The sequence below is a fragment of the Panthera pardus genome, unplaced genomic scaffold, assembly GCF_024362965.1.
Source record: "Panthera pardus isolate Hobbes unplaced genomic scaffold, ASM2436296v1 HiC_scaffold_3, whole genome shotgun sequence".
Classification (NCBI taxonomy): domain Eukaryota; kingdom Metazoa; phylum Chordata; class Mammalia; order Carnivora; family Felidae; genus Panthera; species Panthera pardus.
The window spans coordinates 58,678,187-58,697,417 of NW_026526876.1; the positions used below are offsets into that span (position 1 = coordinate 58,678,187).

The following is a 19,231-nucleotide window of genomic DNA, read 5'->3' on the forward strand; positions in this document are numbered from 1 at the left end:
TTATCACTTACTTTAAAATGTCAATCTAACAAGTTAAGAGTGATATCCTATTTCTGCATTTCTTTATTAATGAAAATGAGAGTCTTTTAAAAATATTTTTAAACCAATTTTATTTCTTCTGCAAATAGCCCATTCTCTAGCTTTTGCCCATTTTCAGTTAGGGTATTCACCCTTACTTCTTGTTGATTTTAAAGATCTTTTTTTTTTTTAATGTTCATTTTGAGAGAGAGACAGAGACAGAGCATGAGTGGGGGAGGGGCAGAGAGAGAGGGAGAGAGAGTCCGAAGCAGGCTCCAGGCTCTGAGCTGTCAGCAGAGTCTGACGCGGGGCTCGAACCCATGAACCGTAAGATCATGACCTGAGCCGAAGTTGGACACTTAACCGACTGGGCCACCCAGGTGCCCCAAGATTTTAAGAGCTGTTTAAGTATTAAAGACACTAACTTTTAGGGGCACCTGGGTGGCTCAGTCGATTGAGCGTCCAACTTCGGCTCAGGTCATGATCTCACGGTTCATGGGTTCGAGCCCCGCGTCAGGCTCTGTGCTGACAGCTCAGAGCCTGGACCCTGCTTCAGATTCTGTGTCTCCCTCTCTCTGACCCTCCCCCGTTCATGCTCTGTCTCTCTCTGTCTCAAAAATAAATAAACGTTAAAAAAAAATTTTTTTTAATAAATAAACATTAAAAAACAATTTTTTTAAAAGATACTAACTTTTGTCTTTCATACGTGTTGCCAATATTTCTCCATTTCTCCCCTGGCTTGTGTATTTTTTTCTTTTAGGCTTTTTTATGTTGTATTTTACCAAACACACATCTTAAATATCTACACAAACAAATCTGATATTTTTCTTGCTTTGACATCAAAGTAATAAGTCTTTCCCTCCAAGATGATAAAAATAGTTATCCATATTTTCTTCTTTTTTTTGGCTTTCTTTTTTTTTACATTTAAACCTTTAATCCACTTGGGACTTTTTGTACATGATGAATACAGACCCAACTTCATCCCTCCCCACCACTAGTTAAACATCCCAACAAAGATTTAATAAACCAGTGGTGTGCTAGAGCTGGTTCATACTGGCTCCTGAGAGATTATTACATTTTCTGGCATTTTGCAAGCTGACTGTGAAACACAGGCATTATTAAAAGTTAAATTATACAAACTTAGAATGAAATAAATCATTACTAAAAGAAAGGTAACAAATACTCAGAAATCATTGCTTCCTAATTATTTTAAATGACTTATGCTTGTAAGATTAACATCTACTTTATCTGTAGGGTAAAAATACTTTATAATGGTGTGCTACTATATTTCTTTTTCCAATTCAAGCGTTGATGACTTCACATTGGTTGCTTGAAACTGGCCATTATAGGAGTATTTACACCACAGGAACTGGGCAGCCCCTACAAACCAGGGCCATTTTATTTTCCAGAGACCCTGTGAAACATATACCAGCACACCACTGAAATAAGCCATTCTTTCTCACTAATTTTATTTTTTTAAGTTTATTTTGAGAGAGAGAGAGAGAGAGAGAGAGAGAGAGAGAGAACACGCACCCACGCACGTGGGAAGAAGGGCACAGAGGGAGAGAGAATCTCAAGCAGGCTTCACGGCACAGCCCAGAGCCCAAATGGGGTCTTATCGCACAACCATGAGATCAGGACCTGTGCTGAAACCTAGAGTGGGCCACTGAACCAACTTAACCATGCAGGCACCCCTCTCACTAATTTTAAAAAGGATGGCTCGTACATACTAATCTGTCATTTATTCATAAGTTTATAGAACAGAATGTAGAGCTTAGGAATTGCCTGTATTTTTTTTTTTTCTGCATGCATTTTTTTTTCCCAGCATCGCAGAGGGCTTTGGTATTTTGATGTAAGAGATGAGACTTTAGACATAGTTTCTATTTTTCTAACATGAGGTCACAGTTCTGTACTGAGAATGTATTTTACCTAAACAATTCAAAAGCATTCTTAACTTAAAAGTAGATTATAGAAAGCAGCAGCAAAACAAGGACTATTTGAGGGATAGTTGGTTACCGTATATTATTTTTAGATTAGGGCTCTTTACTCTTAAAAAAAGAAATCCAAACACCACAAAAAACAAAATCACCATCAAGGGGTAGTCTGAATGCCACTCTAAGTGTTCCCTCATCAAAATTCCTGTGTTGCATGAGGAGAGTAGGGCTGTACATAATGGCAAAAGGGTCAGTGATACTCTTCTTTGTGACAGTCACCATCCCATCAAACTTAGCATTAGCAACTTTCAATGTAACAAAGAACAGTAAGTACCCACCCATGACCATAATTCCGCTCTGCAGATACAAATGAGACATGGCCCCAGCCTTCGAAACTCATTATTTTCAGTGTATCAGTGGGTAGAAAATGTGTCAGAGAGTGCTTATAAGCATTTGCTTTTATTAGCATCTAGAGGGGGAAGCGAGACAGAAACAGATGATTTTGATTTGTCTTCTAAGAAACAAGCATCTACTTTAAGAGGAAAAAAAAAATCAAGGGCTAAAAACTAGTTAATTTAAAGTTTTTCCACCTACAGAGAGAAGCTGATACATGCTGATAACCAGATCTTCAGCATCTACACCAGTTAAACATCACAGTGTCCCTATTTTAAATGTCTTTACTGCTGAGGTACTTTAAGAAGTCAATGACTTATTTGCAGATACTGACATCAACTGTACCAAGTAAACCAATATCTGCTGCCTATATATTTCCTTACCTGTCACAAGCCATTTAGATTTAAAACTCCAGCTACTTCATTCTAGGTGTTTACGTTATGAAACTATGTAATACTGGGTACACTCAATAAAAATAACGGCTTTTTTGCACATAAACCGAAAGACTTCACTTTTAAAGACTTGTCACTTGGTTTCTAGTAAGCATAATATCTTATATTTGTAGCCGGAGGGAGCAAACACAGCAGCTGCCCTATTCATAGACACAGTTGTGCCTTTGATATACACAGAGCAAGGATTTTAACCATTTCCAATCACTAATATCTTAGACTTTAAAATCTATTTCTTAGGGATTTGTGCTATATATAGAAATAATCATTACCCTTTGGGAAACAATGGCTCATTTACTGAAAATGAGTTTAACAAAGGAATTATTTGCTACTGAAAAATACAGAGCAGTGAATTGGGTGACACAAAATCACAGCATCATCAGCTCATGTGACTATCAGGGTAATTTACTTAGGAAAAAAAAAAACTACAGCAACTTAAATTTTAGCTTCAACAATGTATATCCTCAATCACGTCCTCTGTCACAAAATTGTGAAACCAGAGATTAGGTTATTGTGAAAATGTCCCTTTACTCCCAAACTGAGATAAATATCACAAAAAAAAGAAAAAACTTTGCAGAATGGAATATTTCTATCCTGCCTGAAGCCTAGTTTTGACTGGTATATGTTTCAGCTACACATTTGATTCACACTGAATTTTCTTTTAAGTATTAGGAGAATAAATAGCATTCCAAAAGTCACAAGCTTGAAAACCTCCAGTTCCTTCTCTAGTTGGGAGAGCTTACAAAACTTAATACATGGAGCAGCAAGCAACTTGATGCAGTGACCATAAATTTCTTAACACTGTAAGTCTAAATTTAATCAAAATCCAATCTCAGCAAATTCTGTAGAAATAGCCTCCAACTAGATAAAGCAAAAGTCACAAAATGTTAATCTAGAAGAATGGTTTATGGGTATATATCATTATACAATTCTTTCCAATTCCCCAAGGTTTAAAATTTTTCAAAAAATAAAAGAGGGGGACATGATATTCTCAAGGCAAATATACAACATAATTATATCTATCATGAAAAGATCGAGTTGTTTTCCACCAAAAGGCTTGTGGCTCATGACATTAAACTTTTACCAGAAACCTTAGAGTCACCGGCACACAAAAAGCAACCAATGGAGTACTCTATTTTTTTTCAGAAGCACTGTTCTTGGTTTCATTCACAGAGTTTTTGTTTTTTATTTGTTTTGTTTTGCTTTTACAAGAACACTTCCTCCAGTTTCAATGGGCATTAAGGTGAACAGGTATTACTGGTAAAGCAGCAAAAGAGCAAAGGTTCTGGCTCAGCCTCTAACTAGCTGTGTGACCTTGAACAAATCTCTTAGCTTCCCTGGGTCTCAATTTTCCCGTTTATAAAATGAGGCAGTTACTCTAGATGCATTCTAAAGTATCCTCCAACTGTCTAGTTCCTTTCAAGATAGAGCTCTAGGATTGTGAGAATGAAAAAATTAGTCCTACCACCCCCCCCCCCCATAAGGCCAAAATCTTTGTAATGTTAGTGAAACAAACGGGATACAAAATTGTAAATACCCAATGCAATCATGATTCCAACTCATAATATTACAAACACACGCATTCCAGGTAAATAGTTGGGGGAAAAAATACACCAAATGCTGTCAGTGGCTATCTGAGTTGTAGGTTATTTTTCAAGTTTCCTATAATAAACATATTACTTTGATAATGGGGTGGGAAGAGGAAGTTAAAGAGAAAGGGGGGGAAAAGAGAAAGGAAAAACCTTCCTTTTATGTGCTAAAGAAAATTTTACATTTGGAAGGCATTCTACAACTTGAATGAATTTTTCAAAAACTGTTGGAGCTAATCAGAAAAAAAAAAAAAATTTCTGCAGTAGTCACACACCTAAGACCTATCAACAGCCCGACAAAAGCTGTTAGTTATTTGCCCTAAATTAATAAGCTTTCAGAAGGGGCTCTATTTTTTCACTCAAACTGGTAATAATAATAATAATAATGATAGTCAATATTTACATAGGGCCAAGCACAGTTCTATGACTACATATACCTTGATTCACTTAATCTATAGAACAACCCCTATGAAATACATACACTATTACTATCCCCATTTTACACACTATGACCAAGAGGCACTCAGAGGTTAAATAATTAGCCCACAGCTAGGAAGAGGGCAGAGTCAAGATTTAAATCCAGACTGTAATCATAGCACTGGCTCTTAACTACCAACCCATACAGTCCCTTTGTACTTAAATCCTGTCCTCCTCTGCTCATTCTTTAACTGCTTTTGTTCTCAAAGTTCTTCTGGACTACTTTTCTGTAAACCGAAAAGGAAGAATATGGAAGCACTGGGATAAAAAGACTGGCCACACTTTTAATTTGCTAGCTTAAAATTATGATTCATTTCAAAATCATTACTTCAAAGCTACAAGGAGTATAATTTAATCTCCATACATATCACTACGTAAATAATACTGTCACATCTGAGGAATTAAAAAGCATTAATTGCTAAGATTAATATTGGAATTTGTTATTTGGAAATACCCTTTTAATACCAGGAAGGTGCTTTATTGATTGACATTACTTGTCCTCAGGAATCTTCTGGGAAAAGAGCCCCTAAAACTAACTGTTGTACCTTTCTAAAATTTCTAACATATTGAAATGTTATTTTAAAACACTTGTAATTAGTTATTTTGATTTTTAAGAGAATACACATCAATATTTTGAACACTGGCTTTGATACACACCCAGTTAACTTCACAATAACCCAATTACTGTAACATGCAGAACCTGGGAAAAGGAAAACAGAAGAGGCCAACCAATTAAACATGGTTGAAGGTTCTCATCTAATTCTCTCAGGCGATTCAAACCCAAACCAAGTATATATGTGTCCCTTTTTCTGCACAGTATCCACATTACTTGCCAATTTTTATGGCTTCTGGATTACTCTGAATAAAGCTCAATTTTCCCCACATCTGTATTATTAAATTTTTAGCCCTGTCAAGGTAAATACAGAAATCAATAGTTTCCTATTTTAAACAACTAAAATGAGAGGGAAGTGGAGAAGAAAGGGGGGGAAAAAAAAAAACTTTGCACCAGGCTGCCTGTTAACTTAGATGTGCAATGAGATAATCACCCGATAATTGCACCCTTTGGGTACTTCTGTACTGGTAAGATAATAAAGTGAAATAAAGTCACCTGGTTTACTTCAATTTACTTACACAATTTGCAAATCTACAGCTCTCTGCCATGGTACATTAAGAAAATTAGCATGTAAGAAAAATCACCTGCTTATGTAAATTGGAGGATGGTTTTTATCCATGCAGACAGAAAAAAAAAAATAGCTGCAATCTGGGTCAAATGACTAATTTTATCTATTTGTTCAAATGTCTCTCTTCACCTTTTCTCTGTAGCTCAGAGCAGGAATTTTAGGTCAAGGAAAGGATAAACAAAAAGTTTCTGTGTTGTCCATTCCCCTGTTAGGTGTTTGCTGCCTGACACTACTGAGCCTTATACTATTTAAATTGAAAACAAGACTTGAGAACTTTATCTAGATAACAAAACCACAACACTGAGAGAGGAAAGAAATCAATGGGGGATATCTGATCTAACCGGGAAGGAAAGCAAACATGGCAAGGATCAGGTACCAATTTTACCTTTCTGCTACCTTAGGCAAACAAGGGTTCAGAAAAGAAAAGGAAAATACTCCCAATAATTCAGGGCAGTTAGGACAACTTCTCTATGGAGAACATTATTCCACTTTGTTCTATGAACGCACCTGGTCAAGATCTTCTGAGTCTGATATAAGTTAGATGAATGCATTCTTGGTAATTAATGACTGCCTTCCCAGCATCCATTGCTGGAATTCATCACTCCCATTTATAACTGACTCCATCTCCAGGTCCAGAGTGGACCTGATTGCTCCAAAAGTAATCCTATCTCTACAGACGACGATTGGTTCAGAAATCAGTATACAACAATAAAGGCCAAAGAGACTCTAAAACTGTGCTGGTCAATAAGGTAGCCAGTACACTTTGGCGGGGTGGGGGGGGGGGGGGGGGGGGGGAAGAATGTAAAATACCTAATTAATAATTTTTATAGTAATAACATGTTGAAATTACAATACTTTGGATACATGGAATAAAAATATATTACTAAAACTAATTTCACCTGTTTCTTTTCACATTTTTTAATATGGTCACTAGAACATTAAAATCACATATGTGGCTTAAATTATATATCTACTGGATAGTGCTGCTGGTTTGTTGAGGGCTCTGAAAATGCTCCCTTCCTATTGTGGAAGAGCTTTAGGAAGGCACGCTCCTGCTCTATCTCTGGGCATTGTAAATTGCCCTAGACGGCTAGGGCCTTAAAGCTGTGACACAGCTCATTTTGTGGGAGGTTAATCTGCAAACTAGTAAATTCCCTAGCCAAATTCAGAATTTAAAAAGAGATTCCTAAAAACAAAACATTGTAAACCAACTTGCTAATGTAAGCACTGACTCCCAAATCATTTTACCTGATTACTCACACACACACAAAAAGACAAAATATTTAATATTAGATTTTATTTAAAATTTTAAAAATCACTCCAAATATTTAGGAAAGCAAGAAAATCTAAAACAGTAAAAGGTAAAGTATTACCAGAAAAACAGTATCAAATTTACATTCAGGAAGGAATCGATTGCCCATTTGCAAATAGGTAGGCTCTTCATAACTAAATATGTACAATCCTTACCAATGTCAATGAAAGAAAATAAATCTCTTGAACAGCTGCACATTTAAAATCTGAAATTTTAAATTTGAAAACTCCATGAAAGTTACCACATGGGAATAGGGTTACATTTATCTCATTCTTCCTTTAAACAATTTTAGAAGCTATCCAACATCTGTACTCCTGAAAAAAGTTGTCATATGGTCACTAGCAGGTTGGACTTTCCCAAAAACAAAGCCATGATGCTTTATAAACATTGACACAATTGTATTAGAGAAACTTAGGAAACACAGGATTTTATAAATGAGGAACCAAAGACCCAGAAAATTTAAATAACTTCATCAAGGTCATAGGGTTGTTGGTAGCAAGGCAGGACCAGTATCTTGTCTCCTAACAAGTTTAGTTGAGTACTCTGTTACCCTCTCATTAAAAAAATTCTTCCCGAGGAAATGGCACCTTGAACATGATAAACATCAAGTTCTATGGTTTACTAAACTAGAAATAAAAACTTGGGATTTGGGAGAATTTTATTAATGATAAAACAAAGTGCTGCTAATATTTAAGACATTCTTTAGAATCAAATATATACATTTCATGTATACATGAGAGAGAAAAAAAAATCACACACACATTCTCAAATGTGTGTGTTCTACCTGCTAAATTCAATAGCCTTTTCTCCACCCTCATTTTCTTTGACTTTTTTATCTGCACCAAAGATCACTCCCATCTTCCTAACAATCTTCTGCCATGCACAAGTAGTCAATCACTATGAACACATTTTCCTATCTGACTGCCCTTTAGTTTTGCCTCCAATAATTTCTTCCACCTACAACTGAGAACATTCCCCAAGGCTCAGGCCTCAGCTATCTCCACTCTTTTATATACATAGATATAAATATCTGAACAAGTCTCTCTCTTAAAAACTTTCCACAGTTGCCATTCCCAGTGTTTCAACTTTATTTCATTACCCGCCCCAAAGGAGCCTTTTCAGACATTTTTCCCCGAGACTCCTCATGAAATTTTAATACTATAGATAAGCTATATATTTATATATGTGCTTTACTCATGAAAAGAGTAAGATTTTGCCCCTCTCCCAGTACCAGTGGGATCTCTTCAGCAGAACACTCCAATTTTAGGGTCTAGCTCTACTTTGTCTCCCTCCACCCTATCACCTCCCACCTCCCCACTACACTTTATATTTCAGCAACTCCAGCCCTACGGTCTCCTGCATATAAGCCCAACTATCTAGAATGCCCTTCATCATTAGCTGACTCTTATTCTTAAAACTCAGTGGAGGTATTACCTCTTGTAGAAAGCATTCATGCCTTCCAGAGAAATCCCTCCTCTATGTTCCCATAATATGCAGGGAATATCTCTATTGCTGCATTGATGGCAATGAATTATAATCATCCATTTTCAAGTCTCTCTCCCCCACTAGATCATAATCTTCTTTAAATCCCTAACATCCAGCACAGGGCCTGGGAAATAGTCAATAACCAATAAATATTACTGTGAGAACAAGTGAAAATACATCTTTATGTTTTTATTTAATGATTTCAAATTTAGTTTCAACTCTCCATCAAGACTCCCTGAAAGCAGGGATATATTATTTTGCACACTGTTTACTTAACTGTAAGCTCCTTCAGGGCAGTATCATGACTTAAACATCTCTGTATCCCAGTACAAGCACAGGACAGATAACAGCAGAAGCTTGACAGTTTGCAAAATTGTTTGTAGAATTAAATATCCTCATTATTACCTACAATAGTTCTGGTCCACTGCAGCAGGTTGACAATAAAAAACACACTGACTAGTGAGTTCCAACAATGTCAAAACCTTCTGATAGTAGATATAATTCAATTAGTCAAACTAATTCAAAACACCGATATGAAACTAGGTTTAGATAAAGACTGCCAATCATAATCAATGACAGACATCACTGTACACACTCCCTCTACTCACACCATTGTAATTAACTGTTAAAGTGCAACTCAATATCGTTTCCTTAGTTTCCTTTTCATAATGCCAGAGTGCTAAAATTTTTTCTAATGTCTTCTGGCTAGGTACCTTAGAACTACCAACTAAGTCTATGATGATGTGTCACATGCTTATTGACAGTATCACAACTGTTGCCTCAGGCACTCTCTGTATTACCCCTAAGCAACAATTGGATCAAACTGACAAACTGTGTTAGGAAATCATTGTTGATCTGCATTAGATGACCCAATCAACAAATAATTCACTGGACTACTGTGGATGCACAGGGAATCAAAAGTAAAACCCAGGGGCAACTGGGTGGCTCAGTAGGTTGGGCATCGGACTCTTGATTTTAGCTCAGGTCATAATCTCATGATTGGTGGGATGAAGCCCTGTGTCGGGCTCTGCCATGACACCGTGGAGCCTGACTTCAGATTCTCTTTCTCTCTCTCTCTCTCTCAAAATAAACAAATAAACTTTTTTTTTTTTTTTTTTAAGTAAAACCCCAAAACAACTTTATAATGAAAGAGCTTCTACCCAGTGACTTCTTCCCATTTGGTTGGATGACAAATGGAAAAGTTTCTTTGGCTTTGACAATTTCCATCAAAGAAATCAGATCGGCATAACAAAGAAACATACATTATGTAAACAATGGATTCTTGAACTGGTAGGACATCAGCAAATCTAATAAAAACCGCCAAGAATAGTCACTCAATTCTACAATACAGAAATCAGGGAAAACTCTCACACTCCAAGTTGTGAAGATAATGAAATATTCCAGAACTCCATTAGAGGACAGCCTTTTATATCATGGAACATTTCTACAATTGTCCATGCTTTGAGGGTAAAGCTCCAGGAACCCCAGAACTTAGATTCAAACATATATTCGGTTAATACATTTTGCAAATATTCTTCTTCTAGCAAGCATATGAAGAGTAACTTTATCTACCCCCATTTCTTTTCCAGGACATGCACCAGTGGTACTGAGTGATGGCTAAAAAAGTTGCATGTGAGTTTGAGGGATATTGCCGTTTTAGCTAGTTTGAAAAGGCAATTCTTTCTGAAATGTTTTTTTCTTAATAAAATATCTTTATCTTCTTTCCTTCTAAGCTAATAATCAATGGTGTAACATAAAATTTCTGCCCAAGAATAAAACGAGTTTCTTTTGTTGTGTTGTGAATAAAACAAATGAGTTCTTTTGTTGTGTTGTGGTTTTGTTTTATTTTTGGTTTCTGAATATAATTTGGAAAAATCTTGTCAGGAGTCTAACCACAAAATGACTTCCAATGTCACAATGCCATGGAGTTTGTATCACCAAGAAACCAGTTCAGTATCATTAGACTGTATTACTTTTATTCTCTCTCTTTGCTTTCTCTACTTTATGACCATGAACCTGCAGTTTCTAAAAGTAAGTTCGTTTGTAGTTAAAATTAACAATATAGATTTCCACATTTCTAGTTTCACACGGATGCTTTGTTATGTCTAGAAGAGCAACCGTTTCCTTTTTATGGTGCAGGCACTGCCTCTTCAAAGCTCTTTTCACAAAGCAGCGCCCCCCCACCCCCACCCCAAAGAATCCAGCTGTGGCAGTTAATCCTGGCTGTTAGAAAAACTTCTCAATACTACAAATTCTTAACCTGTAAAACACAGTTAATAACAGAATACACTTCAGTATGCTCTTTCTGATGCACATAACTCCAGGATTTTCCCCAAACATATCCCAAAGCATTCCCCATTTTTCTAAATTCAAGTTGGCTGTTTGAGGAGTAAAAAAGTACCACGGAAAACATCAGAAAAAAAATGGTACCTCTAATTTTCACAAGATGAGCAAGCTAGACAGTATCTGCCATGCATGAGGATTTACACTGAATAATTTTTCATTAAATCGCACATATTTCCCCCACCTCACTAGGATCTTCTTTAGCAATTCACACTCTTTCATCCAAACACAAGTAAAATGAGCTTCCACTAAAGCTGAACTTTGACGATAAGGATGTCCTTCATTTGTTACATTCTGAGAAGAAAAAATTAATTTCCTTCCCACAATGTAAATCCAGAACACTTTCTAAAACAGTGCAGATGAACTGACTAGAACACCTACCAAGTCCACACAAACATGTATTTTATATATATTTTAATGTGTTTGTTTTAAATTATTAATAGCACATATATAGCATATAGCACAACTAAGGGGACACTTTATGGTATCTGAAGTCATGCCTCCAAAAAATAGTCTGCACGTTGTGATTTCACTTGATAAACCTGGCCATATACGAAGCCACTTCTGCATACATTAACACAACAGTTTTTTCTACCAACAATAACTACAAAAACAGCCTTCATTGAGTGCTTACTGTATGCTAGACAGTGTAATCATTGGTTTACAAAGATTACCACATTTTTACCGATCCTCCTTGGTGAGGTGCTATTATTATCCTCATTTTATAATGAGGAATAGAGAGGTTAAACAACTTAAGAGACACAGCTGGTAAGTAACTAAGTATCACTACAGTGATGCTTAAGTTTTGAAAGACTTACATAAAAGTAACTCGCTGAAAGAATTAGAATAATAAAATTCAAATTTCTCCAACTTTACTTGGAGTACAAAGGCAACAGACCAAATGAATCCCAAGGTATTTGATCTTTCAATTAATCACATCAGTTAAAAACCAAAACACTACTAATATTCTACGTAGAAGCTTTTCCCAGACTCATTATCAAGGTGGCACTATGTGCCATTAAGTCAATCAAAATTTCTGGTTGTCAATGTCAAACTGCCTGGGTGTAGCAGTCTTCAAACTTCCCTCATGTGGTCAACTTCCTCCAACTCTCAAAAATATGCACTTCATAAGCCCCTGAAGCTTTATGCTGTAATACTTTGTCCCGAGGTTGTCACAATTTTAAGCACTGCATATTCACTTTCCTCTGGCAAATGTGAACTACCAACAAATAGATATTAACATTATCCTCACCAAATGACTGAGGTTTCCGTTTGTGGGTTATTTTGTGTTTCAGTTTTGCATTATGAAAATGTCCAAATGGACATTTGGAGCCTTGACGTGTGATAAAGAAGGTCAAATTATATATGATGCTTTGATGACCCATGAACAACATTCTATCATTAGAATGAATGTATCTCAGGCTACCCCATGACCATATTACCACGTAAACTGGAACCCTTACTTTGAGATAAAACACAGCAGACAGTCGTTAATGAAACCTTAATTGAACTGTCAAAGCACCATCTTTACCAGCAAGCAAATAGGTAATTCACTACTTTTACACAACTGTCCAATACTGATAAGTTATTCCACTAGTTAAATTCAGCTCAGAGATAAATCAAGGCTGGTAGACTAAACTGTTCAGTTATAAATCTGACTGGTAAAATGCTATACCACTTCCACAAATATCTTGCTGTGTGTGTCTACATACAGGAGAAACAATATTGTTCAAAATTACATGCAATGTTTTCAGACATCAGTCAGTAATTTGGGGTGCATGTTCAGAAAAAGATATGAGAGCAGATACAGTGTCCTTTTGTGTGGGATGCCAGAAGAAAAATGCTTGCAAAATGCGTTAAATATATTAGAGAGGCACCTGGGTGGCTCACAGTTAAGCGTCCGACTTTGGCTCAGGTCATGATCTCACGGTTCGTGAGTTTGAGCCCCAAGTCGGGCTCTGTGATGACACCTCAGAGCCTGGAACCTGCTTCAGACTCTGTGTCTCCCTCTCTCTCTGCTCCTCCCTCTCAAAAATAAATAGACATTAAAAAAAATTTTTTTTAATATATTTGAATCTAAGTAAATCTTATGATGCCCAAGTAGTTATATGTTTTAATCAAATGATGTATCAATGGGAAAATATTTTTATGTCCCATTTTAATCATTTTAGAAAACAGTTTCAGGTTCATTAGATATTTTTTGAATTAAAAAAAAATTCTGGTCTAGTTAGTTAAAAAGTAAAAAATCTTACTAATATCTTTAGCTTGGGTTTCAGAATACTAGTGCGATTCACTCTGGTCTGGTATTCAAATCTCTAGCTTTAACAACTTTACCCAGGTCATACACGTGGCAGTTACGTTCCAAATATAATAAGCAATTCAGACAACAGGTCATCAATATGTAAATATGAAAACAGAAAAGCATTTGCATACTAAAACACACACCTGGAACTCTTCCTTTTTTTCATTCTGAATTGTACTTCACTTGTAACAACTGATTGGAAACACTCAATGCAGCTAACCAGACAAACTTGGTTAAAGAAAGAAGGACCTGACCCGGGAATCAAGTAATCAAGCAGCGAACATGCCACAGCCCTGTGCAAAGTGCCGCGGAGGAAAAGAAGTACCCTGGTAGGCACAGTCCGTATCCTCGAGGGGCTTACGAATGTAGTGAGACAAGGCAAACACAAAACAACTGGTATACAATAGAAGATGGTGTACAGAATGAGGTACTCATCAAGTACAGGCAGCCAACTCTGTCGGTGACAGAAGGCGTTCAATCAATGACAGAATCTAGAATGGACTCAAATCAAAAACATTCAGTTTTTCATACATATGTAACTCAGAACAGCCTCTACCAGAATGTCTGCTATGGAAGATGTTTCAGCATTCCCAGTTCCTCACCTTCCTCCCCTAAAAAAAAAAAAATCTTTTCCTTTAGCCCTGACTTGAAGTGAAAACTCTACAAGTCACATCACCATTTGAGAGAAATGTAGAACCGTCTTTAGAATGTAGTCAAGAATGCTGCAATCCACTTCCCTTTCAGTATCTCTAGTTCTTAACACTGTATACAACGTTTAAATAAGAGAGAGCATCCAGGTCTAAGAAAATCCAAACAAAGTCCAGGAAATCAATGACAAAATTTAAAGCAAGGAACCACCTTGTCCCGGGCCACACACCCTGCCCCCCCAGGTCCCACACCTCTGAAATCCTCAAGGGTTAGGCTAGGAATGGAAGTTCACGGTGCAATCCCTGGGGATAGGATACGGTGCAATCCGTGGGGACAGGATACGAAAGAGAAGGCAGGAGCAGACCGGTCCCTGAGCAGAGCGACTGAAGAGACACCATTACTGGCTACACTCTTTCCCACCAGGAATCGCATACACCTTGGAGAAGGGAGCACTGCAGCAGCAACCTCCTTGGAGAGCTAGCTGGGAAAACACTGGACCCTACTAGTTTAAAAAAAACAGATCACTTAGTAGCCTAGATTATAAAATGTGAACTATAAATAAAGATGACCAGATACAATGCAAACATGATTCTCACGTCAATTATAGCGTGAAAAACAATGACAAAAGGAGACATTTACCAGGCTAGTTCCAAAGAGTTCATTTTCCTGTAGCGATGGGGGCTTTTCTAGACATTAACAACCATCTATTTTTGAACGCACTGAAAACATCAATTCATCTGTCCACACCAGAATACTTAATCCTTGAGAAAAAATTCTGTTTGTTCTAGTTTTGACAGCAACAGGGCCTACAACGATAAATTCATTTTATTACAAACTACTAATCTTCCTAAGAAGAGTAAATAGACAAAATGTTGCATCTAAGAAGCGCTTAGACTTTTTTCAAACATCCTAGCACTAGCAAAAGTAGAGCAGTTTCCTATGTTTGAAAAGTATACTTCCTACTACGGCAACCAACCAAGGGATAACAGCAACTTAAGAGGCACTAAATGACACTAAACGACACTAAAACATTACACTGAATGTGGGCCACGGCATAGCTACAGTCTACTGACCTCATTTGTGGTACTCATGTGTGATGCTATATTTAATGCATTCTTATCAAAAAAGCTAAAGCTACATACTTCCCAACTGCAGCTTTAGGGTTTAAAATAAACCACTCAAGCAAGGGCTTAACTGGTTCAAGTATGAACTCTATCTTCCTTCTGGGGATCAAGATTACAAATCAAAGAATGAAAAGACAAAAAGGGACATCAAAGTAGTTATGCGAAGTCTAACCCAATGACAAGACTAAGATTAAGGAATCAAAGGTGGGGTCACTGGTGACATCCGCTGCAATCAGGCAACCGATTCAAACTAAATCAAACCTAAGAGATGACCAAGGTCTGTCGGGATACACGCTTCACACATTCATCTATTGATCCTACATCCGGTGGCCCGCTTAGGTTCTAAACAGAAAGTCTGGTAGACGGCAAACGTGTGTTACTCATCAGAGGGCGTTCTACCAAAACGCGCCAGGACTCAAAAGCACAAACTCGGACAGCCAACACGTTGGGCCTCTTCACCGGTGGCGGTGGCTTCCTACAGCTGAGTCGCTCCGCGGCTGGTCACCATGGTGGAAGCCATGGCGGATGGCTCGCCCAACCTCAACGTGAGAAGAAACCACGAGAAGTCGTGTTTTTCTGTGGATACTCACCAGACAACACCAAAGGCTCCATATCCAATAGGTCTATCCGGCTCAATATCCAGCTGCTGTTGTGGATGATGCGAGTGTTGATGGTGGTGCGCCTTAACTGTGGCAGCTGCGGCAGCCTGTACCTGAGCTGGGGCTGCTGCAGCTGGTCCAGGAGCCTGACCCGGTGCCGGTGATGGGAAATATGGCTGTTGTTGCCCAGGGTTTAACATGGCTGCAGCTGCGGCCGCTGCTGCGGCCGCCGCAGCTGCCGAAGAGGTATGCTGCTGGACAGGGTGTACAGCAGCCGCCGACCCCGGATGAAGATGGTGTTGAGGGTGGTGGTGGTGGTGAAGGTGAGGAGGAGGGAGGTGTGGAAGGTGGTGGTGATGGTGGTGGTGGTGACCTGCTGCTGCTGCAGATGTGCCGCCATTGTAAGCCGCCATCATTTTTGCGTTGGCTCTTGCGCCACAAAGAGACATTCAAAAAAATGCCCTTTGATTGGAAAGCAAACTGGGTCAAGCTGTCATTTGGCCATTTAAAAATGAAGAACAACCACTCACTCCACCTCAAAAAACATGGAGCGGAAACTGGCTTTAGGTCTTCATCAGTCAATCCAAACAAGTTAGAGGATCTTGGTGTTTAATTTCGGGGTGAGCGTGTGTGGAAGGGTGTGGATTGCCCAAAAAAGAAAAGAAAGGAAAAAAAGAAAAAGAAAAGAAAAAGGAAAAAGGGACCCCTTCCCCCCAGGTTTCCTGCCACAAGTGGGTACTAAAACTCCATCCTTAATTGGGGGGAGGTTCCAACTTTGAATGTGGGAATAAAGGCCAAACCTCCCGACCCCCTGAACTCCACGCACGAAAAGGATCAGGAAACACGCCACCCTTGGAATCTTGTAAGAGGGTTGACTCATCTACCCCTTCCATTCCCACATCCTTTTCTAAACACCTACCACCTCCTCAAAAATACAATTTTAAAAAATTCCAACCACCCCAAATTCAAAAGATGGGGGGAAATTTCCAGGGAAACCAGCTTTCCCCCCCCCCTCGAACTCTCAGGCCTTCCTACATCTCCCCCCACTCCTAGTCAGGCTGACCTGATTGGAGGGGGGTACTAAACTTTCCAGAAGAGAAAAGAGCCAGGGAAGGAGGCAGGAGGGATAGGGTGAGCAGAGCAGGCGACAGGGCAGGACGGAGAGGAGAAAGAGAACCGGGGCAAAGTGAAGGTAAGGAGGTGCAGGGAGGAATGAAAGAGAGGTGGGCAGCACTCGGACGCCCAGACAGAGGGAACCGCCCCGGGATGAGGTTAGGGTCCCGGGGCCAAAGAATAGGAGCCCCGGGAGGCGGGCGGGGTGCAGTCGGAAGCGGGCTGACTCCTGCCCCCGCCGCCGGCTGCTTCTGCTGAGGAGGGTTGGGGGGGAGAGCGGGTGGGTCCCCCCGCGCGACGGCCCCCGCAGGGCTCAAGGCTGCTCCGTCTCCCCCCCTCCCCCCCACCCGGCTTCCCGTCCCCGCGGCCGCTTTCTCCTCAGTCGCTGCCGGCCGCTTTCTCCTCAGCCGCCGCCTCCTCCTCAGCCGCCGGTGCCGCCGCGGCCGGACTCACCTCCCCTAGCAAAGCCGGATAGAGCGGAGCCAGCGGCGGACACGCGCAACCAGCCACCGAGGCCCCGCCCCCGCCTCACACTGACCGGCTGCCCTAGCCAATCCACGCCCACCTGTCTGCGTCTGCCTCCAATCCTGGGCCCGGAGCTTCAGACAGGCGCACTGTTCGGCCAGTGGCAACAAGGTGTGGGTCTCCTGGGGAAATCCCGCCCCCGATCCGGGATGGGCAGATAGAAAGACCAATCAAAAGGCAGAGTCTGGCCTGACCGACAAGACTAAAAGCGAATTAAAAACCAAAGATCTCCGTGACATTTTCTTTCGCCTCTCTCCTCTTTTCTTTTTCTTCTTTTATTTTTTTGGCAGGAGCAGGAAGCTGCGTGCTAATCCCGCCCGCAAAAGCTGGAAGAGAGGGTGGAATAAAAGAACCAATCATGAGCCGGGGACCAAGAACAGAACAACCAATCCTTGGCTTGAAGATGAAGTGGGAAGGGACTGGGGCCAGATAGACACTAGATTTGACAAATGGAAAAAACGATTGATCTCGGTCCCACCCTTCATGTCTCCTATAGGTCAGGATTGTGGAGAATTCACTGTCGTATCAGCGGCGACCTCTTTGGGGGCGGGGCCAAATAAAGGGGGTGTGGTCTAGGGAAAGGGGGCGGGACTGAGATGAAGAAGGCGGAGTCCCAATCATAGATGGTCCTTTGATACGAGCCATATCCTATCCCTTTTTAAGTCATCAAGTGTGGAGAAGAAATAGGGGGAGCAAAAAGGGATGTCGAACTAACGAAACTCAAGGTCCAAGGTTACTCAACAAGACAGTCACAGAAGAAACTCAGTAGACTGATAGTTCATAGCCTATGGCTGGTCCTCCATGGTTGATTCTGATCTTGGCAAAAAGACGTGCTGTCTCCAGCGTTCACAACTCCACTCTCCATGGATAATAAGGCTCTCCTTAAATTAAATACAAATTAAATACAAGATATAAATTAAAGCAACAAGAATAATAAACTTAACAACAAAGGTCATAATTTTCTCCTGTATTTTCTAAGTTTTAGAAAATTGAAATCTTACTAAAATAACCTTTTGCTATCACATAACCTCACTTATTTGAATTTACTTTTCTTTTAAAATATGAAATAATAAGCTTACAGAACCTTGCCCTTATGAAATCTTCACTCAGAACCCTGGAGATCATCTTTGATTTCTCTTTGCCTGCCCCACTCCTTCCCTTCGAATCAATCAGCAAGTCTTAAACACTTTTCTTTTTTTAATGCTTATTTATTTTGAGAGAGAAAAACTGGAGAGGGGCAGAGAGAGAGAGAGAGAGAGAGAGAATCCCAAGCAGGCTCTGCACTGTCAGAGCCTGAACTTGGGGTTCAGTCCCACCAACTACGAGACGGTGACCTGAGCTGAAATCAAGAGTTGAAGACTTAATGGACTGAGCCACCCAAGCACCCCAAAGGTCTTTAACACTTTCAAACACTTCTTAACACCCCCCTTTCTCCAATTACCACAATATTACCCCAATTTATGCCACCAGCATCTCTAATTCATCTCCCTGCCTGTAGGCTAGCACACCCCTATTTCATCCTCCACTTAGAGTATAGCAATCTTTTAAAAACACAAGCCTGACTATGCCCCTACCTTTGAAAAAAGTCAATAATAGTTCCACTTGACCTTCTTCGCCCCTTGCTCAATGACCTTAATCTATCACCTCCTTCCTCTATACTTCAGACATTCTGAACTTTCAGTTCCACAAATGGTTTGTTGCTTCCAAACCTTCATGAATATCTTCAGCCCCAAACACTC

The 19,231-nt window shown here is 39.6% G+C and overlaps 2 protein-coding genes across 2 annotated transcripts in view; one reads left to right on the top strand and one right to left on the bottom strand.

Moving 5' to 3' along the window:
* Window positions 1–17,329, bottom strand: part of NLK (nemo like kinase) — a 164,653-nt gene extending 147,324 nt beyond the window's left edge. Inside the window, exon 1 of the mRNA XM_019423819.2 lies at window positions 15,846–17,329. Coding sequence (XP_019279364.1) covers window positions 15,846–16,303 — 458 coding nt within the window. The 5' untranslated portion in view covers window positions 16,304–17,329. The remainder of the gene's footprint in view (window positions 1–15,845) is intronic.
* LOC109251796 (uncharacterized) lies at window positions 17,121–18,433 on the top strand. Its single transcript, XM_053892239.1, has 3 exons — window positions 17,121–17,125; window positions 17,230–17,603; window positions 17,783–18,433. Exons 1-3 carry the CDS (start codon window positions 17,121–17,123, stop codon window positions 17,923–17,925), a joined length of 522 nt encoding a protein of 173 aa, XP_053748214.1. The 3' UTR covers window positions 17,926–18,433.
* The last annotated feature ends 798 nt before the right edge of the window (window positions 18,434–19,231 follow it).